This window comes from Suillus bovinus (genome assembly GCF_016758785.1).
Source record: "Suillus bovinus strain UH-Sbo-P2 chromosome Unknown EDB93scaffold_34, whole genome shotgun sequence".
Classification (NCBI taxonomy): Eukaryota; Fungi; Basidiomycota; class Agaricomycetes; order Boletales; family Suillaceae; genus Suillus; species Suillus bovinus.
This window is the reverse complement of record NW_024542090.1, coordinates 169,111-186,390: the sequence shown is the minus strand read 5'-3', so window position 1 is coordinate 186,390 and position 17,280 is coordinate 169,111. Positions and strand designations below refer to the sequence as shown.

At 47.6% G+C, this 17,280-nt stretch overlaps 7 protein-coding genes across 7 annotated transcripts; 6 read left to right on the top strand and 1 right to left on the bottom strand.

Annotated features, from left to right (window-relative positions):
• The first annotated feature begins 39 nt into the window (after positions 1–39).
• On the top strand, positions 40–2,294 carry EDB93DRAFT_1207248 (leucine rich repeat domain-containing protein). The gene is made up of 2 exons (XM_041450999.1): positions 40–1,768; positions 1,825–2,294. The coding sequence occupies exons 1-2, from the start codon at positions 109–111 to the stop codon at positions 2,136–2,138; spliced, it is 1,974 nt and encodes a 657-aa protein (XP_041306911.1). The 5' UTR covers positions 40–108; the 3' UTR covers positions 2,139–2,294.
• Positions 2,295–2,417: 123 nt separating this feature from the next.
• EDB93DRAFT_496823 (ADP-ribosylation factor family-domain-containing protein) lies at positions 2,418–3,761 on the top strand. The gene is made up of 5 exons (XM_041456564.1): positions 2,418–2,553; positions 2,628–2,792; positions 2,845–3,096; positions 3,148–3,223; positions 3,275–3,761. Exons 1-5 carry the CDS (start codon positions 2,526–2,528, stop codon positions 3,348–3,350), a joined length of 597 nt encoding a protein of 198 aa, XP_041306910.1. The 5' UTR covers positions 2,418–2,525; the 3' UTR covers positions 3,351–3,761.
• Positions 3,762–3,875: 114 nt separating this feature from the next.
• EDB93DRAFT_1086773 (pyridoxal phosphate-dependent enzyme beta subunit) lies at positions 3,876–5,235 on the top strand (the record flags this gene model as incomplete). The annotated part of the gene is made up of 6 exons (XM_041445996.1): positions 3,876–3,980; positions 4,033–4,163; positions 4,218–4,332; positions 4,389–4,788; positions 4,847–5,038; positions 5,099–5,235. 6 exons carry the CDS (start codon positions 3,876–3,878, stop codon positions 5,233–5,235), a joined length of 1,080 nt encoding a protein of 359 aa, XP_041306909.1.
• Positions 5,236–5,550: 315 nt separating this feature from the next.
• Positions 5,551–8,476, top strand: EDB93DRAFT_496756 (uncharacterized protein). Its single transcript, XM_041456562.1, has 6 exons — positions 5,551–5,737; positions 5,784–5,887; positions 5,939–6,193; positions 6,241–6,430; positions 6,482–6,554; positions 6,603–8,476. Exons 1-6 carry the CDS (start codon positions 5,603–5,605, stop codon positions 8,330–8,332), a joined length of 2,487 nt encoding a protein of 828 aa, XP_041306908.1. The 5' UTR covers positions 5,551–5,602; the 3' UTR covers positions 8,333–8,476.
• A 141-nt stretch (positions 8,477–8,617) lies between these two features.
• On the bottom strand, positions 8,618–10,599 carry EDB93DRAFT_496801 (uncharacterized protein). Its single transcript, XM_041456563.1, has one exon. The coding sequence runs from the start codon at positions 10,465–10,467 to the stop codon at positions 8,902–8,904; it is 1,566 nt and encodes a 521-aa protein (XP_041306907.1). The 5' UTR covers positions 10,468–10,599; the 3' UTR covers positions 8,618–8,901.
• A 1,386-nt stretch (positions 10,600–11,985) lies between these two features.
• EDB93DRAFT_1241055 (glycosyltransferase family 2 protein) lies at positions 11,986–15,705 on the top strand (the record flags this gene model as incomplete). The annotated part of the gene is made up of 18 exons (XM_041451828.1): positions 11,986–12,825; positions 12,877–12,984; positions 13,032–13,331; positions 13,381–13,540; positions 13,597–13,679; positions 13,732–13,754; positions 13,805–13,911; positions 14,016–14,076; positions 14,129–14,360; positions 14,410–14,430; positions 14,483–14,619; positions 14,669–14,814; positions 14,871–14,973; positions 15,032–15,056; positions 15,103–15,345; positions 15,393–15,419; positions 15,474–15,602; positions 15,655–15,705. The coding sequence occupies 18 exons, from the start codon at positions 11,986–11,988 to the stop codon at positions 15,703–15,705; spliced, it is 2,796 nt and encodes a 931-aa protein (XP_041306906.1).
• A 448-nt stretch (positions 15,706–16,153) lies between these two features.
• EDB93DRAFT_1086793 (uncharacterized protein) lies at positions 16,154–17,200 on the top strand (the record flags this gene model as incomplete). The annotated part of the gene is made up of 2 exons (XM_041445998.1): positions 16,154–16,363; positions 16,412–17,200. The coding sequence occupies 2 exons, from the start codon at positions 16,154–16,156 to the stop codon at positions 17,198–17,200; spliced, it is 999 nt and encodes a 332-aa protein (XP_041306905.1).
• Positions 17,201–17,280: the final 80 nt, after the last annotated feature.

Genomic DNA, 17,280 nt, shown 5'->3' with positions numbered 1-17,280 from the left:
ACAAATGCAGTACACGGGGTCCTACTCAAATAGGCTTCCGGTACAATTCCCTTGCTTGCTGCCTGCCTGCTGGTCGTAAGGCCTATCTTTCTACTCACTGTAGTCATCATGGAACCACAGCCAGGTGATGATTATCTGCGCAGAATCTCGACATTCATCAGAAACAATGAGATGGGACTAGCAGAAGCTGGCTTCGTCCGACGAAGGCGCATACAGCCTCGGCACTCTGCCAATAACACCTCTGTCTTCAATCTCGCTGGTTGGTTTTCTTACGATTCACAAGCGCCATCACCTGTTCCTCCGAAACCTGTCACGTTTACTATCGACACGCACAGGCTGTTTTACATCCTTATGCGTTTAGAGGCACTTGGAATTGATGTTGGCACATTAGATGTGAGGGTCGACAATCCCTCAAAGCCGATGCATTATACGCACATCGATTTGTACCTTGATTCTGACAATTCCGACACGCTGTCTCTTGCGTCATTTCGCTCATCCCTTTCAGCCGTATCTGGTTTGTCACTTGGAGTAGGGTGGTGGGGAAGACAGGAGCCGCAAACCATAGACGCGGAGCTCAAGTATATTTACAGCTCTTTTACAAAGCTCCCTGCTCTATCCATTAGGGCACCGGGCCCGAAAGTCATCGCCGAGCTCGCAGATGAACCACCCAATCAGAATGCACTCCCACTGGATGCATTTAAGAATATTCAGACCTTGGAGTGCATCGACATAGACCCACGAACATTACTTGGGTGGGATAGGCTGGCGGAAAGTCTGCGGAGTTTAACAGTCCAGCGCAGTGGCCTGGAGGACGTCACAGATATCTTTATTGGTGCCGTGTTGGATGACCAGGCTCGGAGAGATGGTACTACGAGCGACTCGAGAAGTAGACGCATACCTCGTTCACAACGCTCTTTCCAGAGTACTCGCCTACCTGAATCTGTTCCCGAAGATGATGAAGACGATTTAACACCTCCCGTGCCTTCACCTGCCGCTCCCCTCTCGCCCTATAAATGGTCATTATTGAAGCACTTGTCGCTGGCAGATAATGCTCTAACTTTTCTTCCCACCGACCCGTTACCATACCTCACCTCGCTTAGCTATCTTGACCTATCGTCTAACCTCCTCGTGTCTGTGCCGCATGGTCTCGCTACTCTCCACAACCTCGTCTCCCTCAACCTCTCCGATAACATGATTGATTCAGTCCTCGGGATCTACACGCACCTTGGCCAAGTTCTCAACATCAATCTCTCTCGCAACCGGCTTGAATCTATTTGTGGCTTAGAGCGTCTAATGGCGCTAGAGCGCGTCGACTTGCGCTCAAACCATATAGAGGAGAGCGCTGAGATTGGGCGATTGGCTACATTACCTAACATCATGGAGGTATGGATTGAAGGAAATCCGCTCACCGAGTACGAGGACAACTATCGCACCGCATGCTTTGATCTTTTCCTGAAGGAGGACAAGAGCATCAAGCTCGATGGAGCATCACCAGGGTTTTATGAGAAACGCAGTCTCAGCGCATCACTGTCTGACCAGCCGTTATCAGTAAACACGGTCGAGACTCTCCCCTCCCCACCTGTCGTACCAGTAGGCAGTCCGAAGGCGATGGCACCCTCTTCGACAGGGATGCATGATGTCATGGGCACTCCGCTATCTGGACCCTCGTCTCCGTCTTGTGGTTCTCCTGTGCTAACAGGTGCTGTTGCAGGGAAGAGAAAACGGAAGATCAAGCGCATCGTCGACCTGGCCCCCGTGGATGGAATGGGTGAGGCGCTTCTTTAGATATTCACCATTCGCCAGACTTATGTTACGGTGCTTTAGATGGTCCACCTTATTCCTCGAATAAAGGAGGTACTGTAGTACCGCCAGGGATCTCTGTTGACCCCGCGAGCTCGCCGCGCTCACCATCTGCGACTGTTTGTATACCATATCCACATTCAACGAATGGTAAATCGGGCCACCGAAGAGCGGGTATGGTATTTGATCCACCAGACGAGGGTCAGAGTCAGAGTCAGATACGAGATGCAGAGCTCTATCGAGCGCGGATGCAAGCCCTGCGTTCTGACATGGGAGATGGGTGGCTAAAGGTGTTCAGCCAGAGTCAGACGCCATCACCAGGAGTTGCTGCGGGTTAGATTTCTTATCATGCTGGTAATTTAGTAGGATATACCCATCTTGTATGCATCCATCAGTCTGGACTCTTACATTAATACTGTACTATTGATAATATCGTTACACTGGCCGTGGTCCTATCGCCACTTGATCCTTATTTTTAAGTTCTTTCACATTTCCGGTCAGGAAGCACGAATGAAACTAGAAATATAGTGTGTATCAGAAGCGGTTTTTCATTCCATCACTCGAAGCGTAATATACAAGGCAAGGAGGTGTTCGGGGTCTGAAATGGCGTGTGTTTACCTCAAGCGTTCCTTTTCCTGCTTTGCCTGCTTTCAGTCTTTCAATACCATTGCTTGTGGCACTAAATCCGCCTCTGTCGCTCTTTACCTTCGAATCTATATATCATCATGGGAGCTAACTTGTCAAAGGCACTCGGTAAGTGTTTTGGCCTCGGCGTGGTCAAAATGATGTCTATCGTGTGTAATTTCACTGAACGGCATGTCTAACAGGCAGATTGTTCGGCAACAAGGAGATGAGGTTGTTGATGCTTGGCCTTGACGCTGCGGGGAAAACAAGTAAGCTCACTTTGTTGTTCTCTTGCCGTGTTGAACATTGGGCCGCAGCTATTCTTTACAAACTCAAATTGAACCAGTCCGTGACCACCATACCTACAGGTAAGTACCCGCATAATATGGGTCAACTCGAAAACTCATGGTGGGCGTTTAGTCGGTTTCAATGTGGAGACTGTCACCTACAAGAATGTGAAGTTCAATGTCTGGGATGTTGGAGGCCAGGACAAGATCCGACCGCTGTGGAGACATTATTACACAGGCACTCAAGGGCTTGTATTCGTCGTCGACAGCCAAGACCGAGAGAGAATCGATGAAGCAAAGCAGGAATTGCATCGTATACTGAGTGATAGAGAGATGAAGGAATGTCTATTGCTCGTGTTTTCGAACAAACAGGATCTTCCCGGAGGTACAGCGAGTCATTTCTATACTTTTGGGTAAAGACTCATTTGTTTTCTAGCTATGTCACCTGCCGAGGTGACAGAAAAATTGGGCCTCCACCGCATGAGGGATCGCTCTTGGTATGTTCACCCAAGGTCAGCATTCCATATACTCCAGGAAAACGTTGCTTACTCCATGTGCCGCAGTTGTGCCACGACGGGTGAAGGATTGTTCGAAGGTCTTCAATGGCTGAATCAGAACGTGAAGAAACGCCAGCCATGAACGATGCAGCAGATACGCAAGACCTTGATACCCCCGTCCATACCGCCCTACTTCGATCCAAGTCTGTCTTCGTCTCGTTGACATCCACATTATGCTCTCTATTATGGCCTGCACGACTCTGCATGTATGACATACTACCTATTCTATGTCTGAGCTTGTCCTCTTCATTCAGCCCAGCCCTTTTTTCTTGCTCGGTTCTAGATTCATTTGAGCGCTTCTCTGTTCTTCAGGTGTCTTTACCTCTGCATCTTAATGGATAGTTTTGCTCTTTTGATGTGACGAAACATTCCTCTTCATACATGATTACCGTATAATTCGCCATATGGGCATAGCGAGCAATGAGGATATCGATAACCCGCATATAATTGGATTCACTTGTCAAGTCTCACTATTTAATACTCAGGATGTCAGGGACACATGACTAGGATGACCTCTGAATGGCGTGCTCGCTTCAAGCCTGCGTGGAGTATGTATGACTAGTGTGTTCCACTTCATTTGCATCATTGTCTTTCTCTTTGACTCATCATGTTATTGGCTTTACGACGGACTATGATACAACAAACTAGAAGATTTGCGACGAGCAACATTGCTGTTGACGGTTTTACCGGTGCAGTGGGAAATACACCATTGGTGAGGAGGTCACCGCGCGATGACAGTGGAATCCCTTTAACACCATGGTCAGATCTATCTTAAGACGCTCTCGGAGCAGACGGGAAGCAAGATATATGGAAAGGCTGAATTCCAAAATCCTGGAGGCAGCATTAAAGACCGTGCTGCTGTTGGCATAGTTCTGGATGCGGAGGAGAAAGGTCGGTGAGTGGCAGTAGCACATGTCGTAATAAGTATTGACTTCAACGATGTACGCAGCATAAAACCCGGTGGAACCGTTGTCGAGGGTACAGCAGGCAACACTGGTATCGGTCTTGCCCATGTCTGTAGAGCCAAGGGTTACAAGTGTGTTATATTTATGCCTGACACTCAGGTGAAGTAAAGCCAATCACCTAGCTGCTGTCTCCTTCGTTGATGCTTTGGACTCAGAGCCAAGAGAAGATTGACCTTCTCCGCATGCTCGGCGCCGAAGTGCACGCAGTACCTGCAGTTCCCTACGAGAACCCATTGAACTATAACCACCAGGCGAAGGAGTATGCTGAAAAGCTGGAGAATGCCATATGGACAGACCAATTCGACAATACTGCCAATGCATACGCGCACTATATCTCTACTGGACCCGAAATATGGGAACAGACGAAGGGTGACATTGACGGTTTTATATGCTCAACTGGCACTGGTGGCACTCTGGCTGGAGTTGGCAAGTACCTGAAGGAAAAGAACCCAAAGACACAGATATGGCTCGCCGATCCGCCTGGCAGTGTATTATACAAATATATCTCTAGCGGTGGACAACTCATCGAGCGTGGCGGAAGTTCCATCACAGAAGGTTAGACTTTTCCATCTAGAGTACTCATGGCTGAACATTCTATTATGAAACTACACAGGTATTGGTCAAGGTCGTGTCACAAATAACCTGGGCACTTTTGTCAACGATCTGTCGGGAGCTCTGCACATACCAGACGAGAAGTCGATATCCATGGTGTACCAACTGCTTGACAGTGAAGGCTTGTACATAGGTGCTTCGTCGGCTCTGAATGCCGTTGCAGCTGTGGAACTTGCTCAAAAGCTAGGCAAGGGTAAGTACAGAGGTCAACTACATTTTATCGTCTATGTTAAAGCTCAATTCTACCTATCAGGTTCCAAAGTTGTAACTGTACTGTGCGATGGTGCACATCGATACCAGAGCCGTTTGTTCTCCAAGAAGTGGCTAGAGTCGAAGGGGTTAGGAGATGCTATACCAGAAAGTCTGAGGAAGTATACAGTTCTAGATTGATCAAATTGTTGTTATTACATTTATCTGACAGCAACTCTGAGCATGCCGATCTGAAATGCCGAGGGGCCCAGAGATAAGTCCCAGTGAAAACCAGACATTGCCAGGGCGTGTCACAACGTGCGAGAGCTCACGGAGTCTTCATCGCGAAGGGTTGCATTTATATCACGTCCCACTACTACTGATTTGGCAACCGTAATGGATACAGACTATACATCATGATTCACTGGCATGAAGTAGTATGAGATTACTATGGCCATGTGACTGTGGTCGTGACAAAATTCGGTGACAACACGCGTGACATACCGCGTTTTGTTTGTTCAGTCAATTTCCCCTAGGAGTCTAGGACACCGACACCTTTCGCGTCGTAATGTCCGAGTCCATTCCTATGCAATGGATATCGCAGTATATCATCAAAGTCGCCGAAACTTATGGAAAGTCATTTGCTGATGTCCCTCTCGACAACATTTCACCTAGCAAGAAGAAGAGAGTTCAAGTACTCGAAGTACGTATTTATGTTCATTTTGTACGCTCAATACTGACTGCTGCAGTTTTTAACATACAACACAGACGCAGCAATATGGGGGAGAGTGTCCGACAAGGAATACAGTATTCCAGTTTGTTTCACTAAAGACGCCGTGTTGCAATATATGAAGTGAGTTTCATGCTTGGCTCTTGTCAACTTCTATTTGATGTATTGCTGCAGGGATTTGCAAGGTCGAAGGCTCACAGAAGCAAAACATGCCATCTTTTTTATAGGGCAATTTCGCCCCATCTTTGTACGAATTCCCGTCGGCAACAATCGTTCGAATTTGAGCGAGGAACCTCATATAGCCCTAGAAGCTGGTGTTGTTAAGTTTGTTGGCTCTGGAACAGGCGTTTTCGGCTCCCCGCAGGGCGTTGAAATGAACTCTCGAGTGAAGGCATGGGTCCGCGGACTCAGAAGAGGTGGCGATGGTGGGTGAGTATCATTAAACCTTTGCACGAATACTTTTTGAAGTATAATAGGGACGTTTTAAAGCGTGCTCAACAGAACGAAGCAGATTTGCAACTTCAGGAAATCTCTCCAGTCACCAACCATGTAGAGGCACATCCCATGCTTGAGGCTCGAGAACAAGAACACAATCCACCTCATATCGCGCCAGAACGTCCTATCCAAAAGATCGATCACATGAGGGAATATCGCAAGCGCTGGACAGTAAGTCTGAAGAATTCGTGAGAATTTGTTCGTTAAACCACTGTCTATTAGCATGCCGAGAAAGACATCTGGACGGCTACAGTGAAGCCTCGCGTTGATGACAAGGTGCAAACGCTCGCTGGTGGTACGTCTGCAGCTTAATACATCTATCATACGCTTTATTTACGCGTAGAACAACCTCAAATGGACCACTTGCCTGTCGGAGAGTGTGTACCTCCTGATACTGTGATCGCTGGTAAGCCTTTTATCGCAATTAAAGTGTATCAGCAGGAACTTGAAGACAAACGAAATACAGTCGCAAGATCTCGACCCTGTACCCCGCCGCGCACACGCACACGTACACCTGATCAAGACATAAATGAGCAGACCACACCCAGATCCTCAGAATGGCCTTCATCTGCTCCCGGAAGCCCTACTGGAGTCCTGGCATCTCCAGCTCACGACACAAACGAAGATCCTCTAAATGACCGTGCAAATGCAGAAGCTTCGGTAGAGGAACATGGACCATCTCACGAACCATCTACACCCCTTACTACTTCGCCCCTGCGCCCACCCACACCTGCGCAACGCATCAGACGGTCAATTCTTCTTTCATCCCCTTCAGATTCGTCCCCTGTACCTCCACCACCTTCTACATTTCCTATGCACCTTCTTAGAAACATAAAACGAAGAGTTCCTCGCCCTGGTGTGCCGCCGTTACCAGCTGATCACTCAGGTCCAACTCAGATTCTCGTCCCCAATTCTGATACTTCGGGAACTCAATCTCAGTCTCAATCTCAACCACAGTCGGAACCTCCGTCACAACTACTCTCCCAATCCCAGTCACATCGACCCCCGTTTCCGTCCCAGCTGACGCAAGAATTCAAGCCAGGACCAACGTCGACACCCGCTGCCGTCAAACAGGGCATCTCAGGCACAGATCGTGGAGCTTTGCTGATGCTTCCAGGTGACCAACTCGAGAGCTATTGCGGTGGTGATCGTGCTTCTTCTCCGGGTGTCGCCAACTGGGACGTCCATGAAAAACTTGGCCATGGCGATCATCAACCATCCGACACCAATCCGGATGTGCACCAAGTCCTCCAACGATTAACGGTTAAAGATCTTGATACGATGGATGTTGACGCGGTCGATGGTGTCGAGATTCCCGCTGCTGTGCACACCACACCATCACAAGCACCCGAAGATCCATTGGATAGACACAAACCTACTAGAGATATTTCACCACAACTCTCCAATTTGTCTATGCATTCATTGTTCTCCGGTTCTAGTCTTTCACTATCCCAGTCCGAAGTCATACCCTCCGTTACACGCCGAACAACCTCCCCACCTCCAGGAAAACCAACAAGCGGGGCCCCTTCACATGATGCAGAGGCTTGGAAGGCACCTAGTTTCATGAGCTCTCGGAAGGGTAAAGGCAAAGCTATAGAAGTGCCTGACGAGACATCCGAGACGCGCAAAAGAAGACGGGCGTCGCCCACATCTTCGTCCCCACTCGCTTCTCACAAGCGCAGGAAAATTGTGGTGGACGAAACGGTGGAACCTGGGCCCGCAAGACCTGTCACTAAAGACGAAAAAGCAAGTGCCACCGCCCCAAACGGCAAGAGGAACAAGAACGTCACACAGAAAGAGACTCCAACTATGAAGCAAACATCTTCACGTAGGATTTCCAAAGTTTTAAGCCAAGTACGGGACGCGTTGCTCTCCCAGAGCACCAACAAGAAGCGCAGGACACGTTTGATGGGCTACCAGGTTGACTTTGAGAACATTCCTGCCAGAGCTAAAACTTCAAGTCCAGTGATGAGCTTGGGACGTTTGCGTACCATCTTGCTACGAACCGGAAGAATAAGGACACTTGGCGACGCGGTGACCAAAGATGGGAGGATATTTATTAGGTCTGATTAATTATTGCCCTGGTCAAAAATGTTGATTAGGCAATACATGGGGAGTGGATGCTTTGATGTTAATGACTATCTTATGATCGGTTCATTAAGGAGTACGGACGGTGCTTCAAGGAAGTGTAGACTTTGGGTACATTGCAATATTAGAGTCAGTGGAGTGGAGTACGGAGGCGTTCAACTGTCTCGATGACGATGGTAGACGATGTCCACTCCTGGATTTAAAATGTCTGGCTGTTAGACGACGAGCAGCCTGTGCCCGCATCACCAAACCAGGTCCTGGCAGGAAACATGTATGTACAGTATTTATCTCTGCGACCCGGCAATTGACTTCCGCGTAACGTCTGATGTCGAGGCCCTTCTGGGAAATAGGAAAACGAGTGTCGCTGAACCGATGATGCAGTTAACTGCGCACATCATGATGCTGTTGCCGCCACAATTCTGTAGCGGCGAAACAGTAGGTCTATTAGGCAACAATTATACTTAACGCATGAGCCAATCGTCATGTATGTACTTCGGCGCAACGTTGAAACACAGCGCATTTTGGGCAGATAACAGTTTCGGAGCATCCCACACTCAGGACTCCGTGACTGTTCCTGTGATATCGCCGCCAACAACCTCAGAAGATTTAAGATCTTTGAGATGCCTGTTGACCTCGTCCCATCTTGTCTGGTAGACTGTACCGTGCCTAGGGTCTTTCCGGGTTCGAATTCGGTCAACGCAAGGGAGGACGGAAAAGATGATGTGAGCGACAGCTTCAGCATCCGTTACATCAGACTGGATCAAGTCCAATGTTTGCAGGGTGGTATGTTGGAATGATTCGGCTGCAGGATCGAAATCGATATTCGCGGCGTTCACTAATGTGCGCAATGTATGCAAGTAGGGACATAGACGGAGCGCTGCGAATAGTCCGCGTAATGTAACTGCGGGTAGCATCTTCGAGTCCACTAATTCCAGCGAGCGGATGCGCGGCCAACTTGACACAACTTTCAAAAGAAGGTCGTTGTCAATGTCAATGCAGTGGTGCAGATTGAGCCGCACAGTGCGGAGGTGGGTGAAGCAAAGAAGCTGTGTGACTGCGGCCAAAGAGTCGCATGAGGGCTTCGAGACTTTTGGAAAAAGGGAGGTTATGGCAATATGTCCAAGAGTCTGCTCTGCTTTGCACTGGGATAGCGCGGAAAAGAGTTGTTCAGCCTCTACGCAAGGCAAAACATCGGTAACCACCTCAAACTCTCTAAGCGAGGGGAATTCTGAGTGTTGCATGACTGTAATAGCGTATGCAGCCGTGTTGACATTAAAAGAAAGAGTTGTGACGTTGGGGAAGTGCGTGAAATTGACGATGTCCCTGTTTAATGACCAACGAAAGGCACTGCGCAGTTCACGGACTGACACTTTGAGAAGGCTAGGGAGGTCGGAGAGGTGCTTCCATGCCGCCCAGTCGAGAGGTAGACAGGACAGAGTTACAAGCCGCTTGCACAAACGGACAGTGTCAGATAGAAGGATTCGATCATCTACTGGCTGCTGTCCCCATTCAGGAGTCTTGACAGATAAGTGCTCCAAGGCAGCACAACGGGTTGCAAGAGATTTCAATTCTGGAGTAACGACAGATAGGACACAACGGCGTAGGGCAGGGGACAGAAAGAGATACAAGTATTTATGTTGAAGACGTCGGACTAAAAAGGTTAGTGACAGCAGTCTCGGGAACATGCATGTCTCTATGGGGAGGAGTGCGAAAAGATGAAGATCCTCGCTGCATGATATAGATAGTGAGCGCACACGGGCGGCGTGTTCCAGAAAACGATGGGCTTCATGCGCAGATAATGGGTCCACACCTTCAGACCAGTCCCAGGTGAGTCGCTTTTGGAGGTTCAGTGAGCTAGCAAACAGGAATAAGCACGACAAGTCCGGACTGACCTTTGAACCGCTAGAATATATCAATCGATGTAGCCTCGCTACACAGCCTAGCAGTGGTATTACTCCATCCAAAACAGCCCAAAGTAGATCCATTGCAGGCTCGTGGAAAGCCTTGCATGTCCTGGCAAGTGCCTCAAGGGATGACGGTTTCTTGCCAGCAATTCGATTTTCATTCAGATGCGCAAATATCTCCGAGAGGACTTCAGAAATAAGTAGAGCCCGATGCATGAATTGTGCGTAAATCGTCGTTGATGATGCCAAGCGAGGTAGTGGCCTGATGTAACGCTCGTCAAAAGCCGCTTAGACGATGATGCACAACATAATTCCTTCTGATATATCTCTGAATCCAACCGTCTTAGTCCTTAGTATTCCGGCGCCAAGCCCACAAATGTCTACTAGTTCTGTAGTTGATCTTTTACCCACACTTTAGTTCGACAAGTTACTTTGTTCGAAGCTTAAGACTTTATTCTCCAAGTCTACTCGTGTGAAGACTTTCTGAGTGCCACATATTTTGAACTTCCACAAGCCTAAAGTCTATTTGCAGATTTTAGTCACCATTTCGTCGCATACCATATGACCTTGCAAGCAAGGTGATCTCCGGTACTTTTTGACCACAGCTAATCACGGCCCTGTTCCAGCAGTTTAACAGCCTTTAGTGGATTATTGCGCGAGGTATATGATGCTGCATTCAGATGGTTTTGTCCGGAAAGGCAGAAGCAGCTTGATGCTGTGTCGGACGATCATGTCAAAAGATATCTGTCAAAAATTTCACGGACATTTGGTAAGCTTCGAGGGCAGATTTATATTGATAGAAGTCTGCGTGGAGAACCCATTGACTAGCCACCACGCGTATGCACACGAAATGCTCGAATAGACTTTCAATAGAGTGTATTGATGACAGTCTGAAGTCCTCCTCTGCGGGTGCTAGATGATCAATTCACTTACACGTAATTCAGGTGGTGTTTGTCGAGCAGAATCCTGAAAGATGAGTGTTCATAACGAATCGAGAAGCAAGGTAGCACCTTTGAGCTGGCCCTGAGCAATGGTTTACATTCTATTATGAAGCACAGAGAGAATAGACAAACCCTTATGCGTGGGATCCGTCATTTCAGAGTCAAAATCAGTGGCTGCTTTTCAAGACGTCGCGTGGTTCAATGATGAAGCTGAAGTTGGAATGAAGTGACTACATCAAGTGTGCCTTACTTACGAGCACGTGACCACGACGCGACATGAACCTGTCACAACCGCGTTACATCTTGTTACATCGTCCTTGAACGTTCATGTTTAACATTTGCACCGCAGCACGCATTTTGATTTAACAGCTCAACGACCACTCAAGACTCCAGGGATGAGGCGCGCAACTTCGCGTAGAAAACCAGTGCCAAGCATATCAGAAGACGTCCGCGAGGATGCAGAATATCAAGAAACATTCATAAATCCAAACAACTCGTGAGTGCTCAGTGCACTGACAAACGAAGAACATATTGATGCACATGTGTAGTGTGGACGCGTCATATGCTTCCATCAATCAACAAGTGGATGACACGCTCATTCACCATCCAGTTGATTCGCACGAGTATACACGCAGGTAATGTCCTAGCGGCATACTACGTGAGTCACATTCTGACCGTGTACGAAATCAGTGAAGCACACTTCGAGAAAAGTGCTGCAACAAACAGATCTCCTTCCTCTAATTCTCGTCCGCCTCCAGAAAGGTATCAACCAGGGCAGCTACTTCCAACGATCATGACTGGGGAAACATTGGATCTCGAGGACTCATACACAACTGATGGACCTGCGTCTTCTCAGGGTCATGACCCTTTCTCAGACCACTACGCTTCCACACACACCCATCAGCAAGCTCCGTACGCTCAACTGTCTCCTGCACGAGGGCTCCTTCAATCACACTCGAATACATCACATGAACACGTCGTCGCCACTCCTTTCAGCTCTACCCACACTATCTATTCGAATTATGGCACGGAGCCATTGAACACCTCCATCGATCATTTCCAACACGACACAGAAGCATATGCATCAGGTAACTCTACCCGCTCCTCCTACGTTCCCCCCAGATCACGGTCGCCAACTCCGTTCATGGATGAAGACTACAAACTTGATTCAAATAACAACACTCATTATACGGGATACTCTCAAGCTGGCGAGTATAACCCTTATGAAGATGAGAAGTCATCATACAATGACGAGTATGATATCTCGCGGTATGCTGATGCTCCCGGCACCGCAGAGTACTACGACGACGGCGAAAAGACACCTGATGCTTCAGTTGGATATCAAGAATCAGAGACACCTGTCGAAACTCGTCACTTTGGACCTGCACCCGTCGGCCGCGTTCGTAGACGCCTGAAAAAGAAACGGGTGCAACTGACAAACGGCAATCTCGTCGTAGACCTTAATGTACCTCCAAAGCTCGTCCTCCCTTACAGGGGGGAACCAGAGATGACTAAGACGCGGTACACAGCGGTCACTTGCGATCCCGACGATTTCGAAAAAGAAAAGTTCTTTCTACGACAGAACGAGAATGGCCGCACAACTGAGTTATTCATTGTTATCACTATGTACAACGTGAGTGTCAAGGGTGATTTAGACATCTACTTCTTGAACCTGTTATTGCAGGAAGACGAGGTTCTCTTTTGTAGGACCTTGTATGGAGTGATGCGCAATATAGCACATCTTGGCTCGCGCAAGAATTCTCAGACATGGGGACCTGATGCCTGGAAAAAGGTGATTATCCGCTGTTCACGCTGCTTTACTCTTCTCATACCCTTCAGGTTGTCGTTTGTATTGTAGCGGATGGCCGCAAGAAGGTTCACCCTCGTGTGCTTGACTGTTTGACGCTCCTTGGAGTTTACCAGCCTGGAGATCACATGAAGAACAAAGTTAACGACAAGGAAGTCACTGCGCACCTATTTGAGTACACGACTTCCTTTGCATTGGATCCGAACCTTCACTTCAAGTATCCAGATAAGGGCATCGTACCAACGCAAATTATGTTTTGCATGAAGGAGAAGAACCAGAAAAAGATAAATAGTCATCGATGGTTCTTCAATGCCTTTGCACCCATGTTACAGGTAAGTGATAATATCATAAAAAACAGTGTAAAACTCACTGTATCCTCAGCCCAATATCTGCGTGTTGCTCGACGTCGGCACACGCCCAGGCAATAATAGTATATATCGGTTGTGGAAAACATTCGACGTTAACTCAAACGTTGGTGGTGCTTGTGGTGAAATCGCAGTATACAAAGGCAAGAACTGGCAGTACCTGCTGAATCCCCTAGGTCTGACGTTTCTTTCATCTGATAATGTTGCTTCTTAACATCCAATGTCTTTCCAGTCGCAGCTCAAAATTTCGAGTACAAGCTTAGCAATATTTTGGATAAGCCAACAGAAAGCATGTTCGGTTACATAAGTGTCCTGGTATGCTAATGGATCGAGTCTACCGTGAATGATGTAATTGATGCCACTACAGCCTGGCGCTTTTTCTGCTTATAGGTATACTGGAATCGTCAATTATCAGCAATGCCTCTTATAGCTTTACACAGGTATATCGCTTTGGCAAATAACAAGGACGGAACAGGTCCTTTAGCTTCCTATTTCAAAGGGGAAGTTCTTCATGGCCATGACACCGACATATTCACATCGAACATGTGTATGTCTTTGCATCAGGCTTCTTTTGCAACTTCTCTGATGTTCTGGTGCAGATCTGGCAGAAGATGTATGCCTCCCTGCTTCCGGATGATGCTGTTTGCTGAGATTATTTCAACCCCCAGCGTATCCTTTGTTTTGAGCTCATAGCGAAAGCAAATTCGAACTGGTAACGCCCAAGTTGTCACGGCTTCGCACTCCTAACTGGTCGGTATTAACAGGGTGTTGAAGTATGTCAAGGGTGCCATTGGTGAAACCGACGTGCCAGATGCGCTACCAGAGTTCATCAGCCAGCGTCGTCGATGGCTGAATGGCTCGTTTTTTGCAGCCGTATATGCTGTGGCACACGTAGGGCAAATTATGCAGTCTGGCCACAGTTTCAGTCGAAAGGTGACCCTCATGATCGAGACCGTTTATAATATTATCAACATAGTATTTTCATGGTTTGGAATTGTAAGTATTGCATAGTTGCCCGGATGAAATGCTGACTCACAAGTCTCAGGGAAACTTTTACCTGTTTTTCGTCAGTTTCGAGGTCATTTATGATCGGTGCAGAGATTGAGTCGTTTTTGCAGGTTGTCCTGAGTTCGTCATTAGAAGCCAATTCCTTTGGTGTGCCCTCCATCAAATATTTCAATGCCGTAGTTCAGTATTTTTTGGCTTCGATAATCATCGCTTGCTTCCTCCTGTCCATGGGAAACAAGCCTAAAGCGTATGTCTCTTTTGACGTTCAAGCTGTGTTGATGTTGACATCTAGACAGGGCTCATCGCAAATACCTTCTAGCTTCGTTGTTCCTCGCGGTCCTGATGGTCTACCTCATCATTGCATCTGTGCTATGTGGTATAGCTTCATATAGCCAGGCTGGTGGAGGCGTGGTCCTTCTGAGCGTGGCAATAACTTACGGAGGTCAGTATCATTTGCTACGTTATCCTTTCGCCTGTGATCAACCTTGATCCGCGTAGTGTATATCCTTAGCAGCCTCCTGGCGTTTGATCCATGGCATATGTTTACCAGCTTCGTGCAATACCTTCTACTGAGTCCGACATACATGAACATCTTGAGCATGTATGTCGTCTTTTATTGACTCGATTTTGAGCGTAATAAACACTAACACATTCAAAAGATACGCGTTTTCAAACCTCGATGATGTAGGTTCAGTCTGCACTAGTCAGAAGTAATCTGACCACGTCTTAGATATCATGGGGCACGAAACAAGATGCGGTTCCAGACGCGGACCTCGGTGCCGCAGTACAAGACTCTCATTCTCAAGTCGATATTGCTATGCTTGCCGAAGCTGCAGACGTAAATGGTATTTACGAGGAGTCAATTGACAACCTGAAATACCGGAAACCTGCAAATAACGACAAGGGTAAGATAATTACGGAGCGAGAGCGAGAGATGGCAGCTATCGACTACTACGCCAACGTCAGAACTAATGTGCGTTGATTTCATCGATTTAAGACCTGGATGCTAACATTTCATAGGTACTGTTGGCTTGGGTGTTGTCGAATGTGAGTCCGTCGAATCGAAATTTACACTGTGTTGATGAGATGTCTCCCTGACAGGGCGTACTCTTGCTCATTATTCTCTCTGGTTCCGATCCATCAAATACTTTCAATCCCGATGCAGGCGTATCACGGACGAAGGCATATTTGATATTTATACTTTCCTTTGCGGCAATCACTAATTCAGTGGTGTGTATGTCATGTTTGCCTGGCAGGACGAGAACTTAAAGTTGGATTACAGCGCCTCGTCGGCTCAACCTTATATCTGTTGACGAGGATATTCACCGCGTGACGAAGTGGTTGCAGAAGGTATATCATTATTCAAGTATGCTAGTAGTTAAATCTTGTTTAAGCATCTGTGCGAATTACATAGTACATTTTGTAGGGGAGCTCAGGCTCATCCGCTGTCACTTTGGCTCTGTTGCGTTGCCTCACCTGAGTGTTAAGGGTTAGCAGATATTATATAAGCGAATCACACCCCTCCTAAACCTTTTCGTAATTCTGTTCTAAACTCCGTCATCCTAATATTGTGTATACATATGAAACCCAGCACCCTAGGGTATTTAAAATCCTGCAAGAAAAACCCACGTGCATAATAGATCTTGAGGGTTAGGTTTAGGTGCAAAGAGAGCTAGTAACGTTTATGCGACACTCATTCCGGTCAGCCAACACACCGTGGGACATGTGCGGTGTCACATGTCCCACGGTGTGTTGGCACTTTAGCTTGACCGCGATCTTCCATGTCGGAATACTGGGTGTCGCATAAACGTTACCACTGCAAGTATTGTAACATTTATATAGCAGACGATGTTCCATCTAGGCAGCACCACGAGAATGGAATGCGCCATAAAGGCAATGTCGAACGCTTTGTGCGCGGGCTGTACAAGGCTGGCGAGAAAGCCGTGAAGGATAGGGACGAGGAGAAGCGTGAAATGGAGAGGATTAGCAAAGTGCGTTGATATCTAGTTTGCATATATATTCACTAATTCACGCTTCAGGTCGCCGCCGCTGCATATGCTCAAGATGTAGGTGCTGGACTTGGAGGAGTCGGATCATCGTCTTCACGTAGTGCTCCCGCTGCAGCACCTGCGCCGAAGAAGCCTCCAACAAAACCAAGCAATCCGTATGCCAACTACTCGACGGCTGCATCGCTAGGATATGTTGATCCTGATGTGGAGCGAGCTAAGGCAGAGGCAGATATGAGGCAGACGATGGGTGTTGCAGGAGAATGGCAGTACGTTCAAAATTATACATCGGCGTCTCCTGCGCCGATACGGAGTGAGGTTCCAAGCGTATCAGAGGATGCAAACGGAGAGATAGCAGGGTCTTCTATGGATGACAGGAAACGTGAAGCACCGGTGGACGAGATCGAGGACGAACGTGTTTTCAAGCTGAGGAAGAAGACGGTTGACATAGGATTGGGAGAAATATATGACCCGGGGCTTATACCTATCAAGCTGAAAGTGAAGAAAGAGGAGTCGATGGAACCGCAGCCTACTTCATCGAAGACTGTCGTTGACAATATCAAAGCGGATGCTCAGGACGCGCTAACTAATGATGCGAAGGTGAAGATAGCATGGAAACGTGCAGCATTTCAACCGGCAGCCGATGAGCCTGCCCCTGACAGCGTGAAAGCAGACTCTGGTGGGGAAGATGTTCCAAAGGTGAAACTCGAGGAGTCTGGAGCTGTTAAAGAAGAAAAAAAGGAGGAGGCAATTTGCCCTCCTCTAGATGTTCCTGCGCCTACAAGCCTCTTTCGCAAAAGAAAGCTACCCACGAGACATTAGTTGTAGGATCAGTCTGCCAGATTTCGCTGCTTCGCTTTGTATGTATGTTAACTTTTTATAAATGTAGTGACAAGTCCTTA

Excerpts from the sequence above, each read along its gene's own strand:
- EDB93DRAFT_496756 (XM_041456562.1), top strand. The coding sequence starts at position 5,603 with ATGTCCGAGTCCATTCCTATGCAATGGATATCGCAGTATATCATCAAA. Across the intron at positions 5,888-5,938 it reads GCCGTGTTGCAATATATGAA|GGATTTGCAAGGTCGAAGGC; the intron begins GTGAGTTTCATG and ends GTATTGCTGCAG. Across the intron at positions 6,555-6,602 it reads GGTGCAAACGCTCGCTGGTG|AACAACCTCAAATGGACCAC; the intron begins GTACGTCTGCAG and ends ATTTACGCGTAG.
- EDB93DRAFT_1207248 (XM_041450999.1), top strand. The coding sequence starts at position 109 with ATGGAACCACAGCCAGGTGATGATTATCTGCGCAGAATCTCGACATTC. Across the intron at positions 1,769-1,824 it reads GGCCCCCGTGGATGGAATGG|ATGGTCCACCTTATTCCTCG; the intron begins GTGAGGCGCTTC and ends ACGGTGCTTTAG.
- EDB93DRAFT_496801 (XM_041456563.1), bottom strand. The coding sequence starts at position 10,467 with ATGCATCGGGCTCTACTTATTTCTGAAGTCCTCTCGGAGATATTTGCG.
- EDB93DRAFT_496823 (XM_041456564.1), top strand. The coding sequence starts at position 2,526 with ATGGGAGCTAACTTGTCAAAGGCACTCG. Across the intron at positions 2,793-2,844 it reads CGTGACCACCATACCTACAG|TCGGTTTCAATGTGGAGACT; the intron begins GTAAGTACCCGC and ends GTGGGCGTTTAG. Across the intron at positions 3,224-3,274 it reads TCTTGGTATGTTCACCCAAG|TTGTGCCACGACGGGTGAAG; the intron begins GTCAGCATTCCA and ends CATGTGCCGCAG.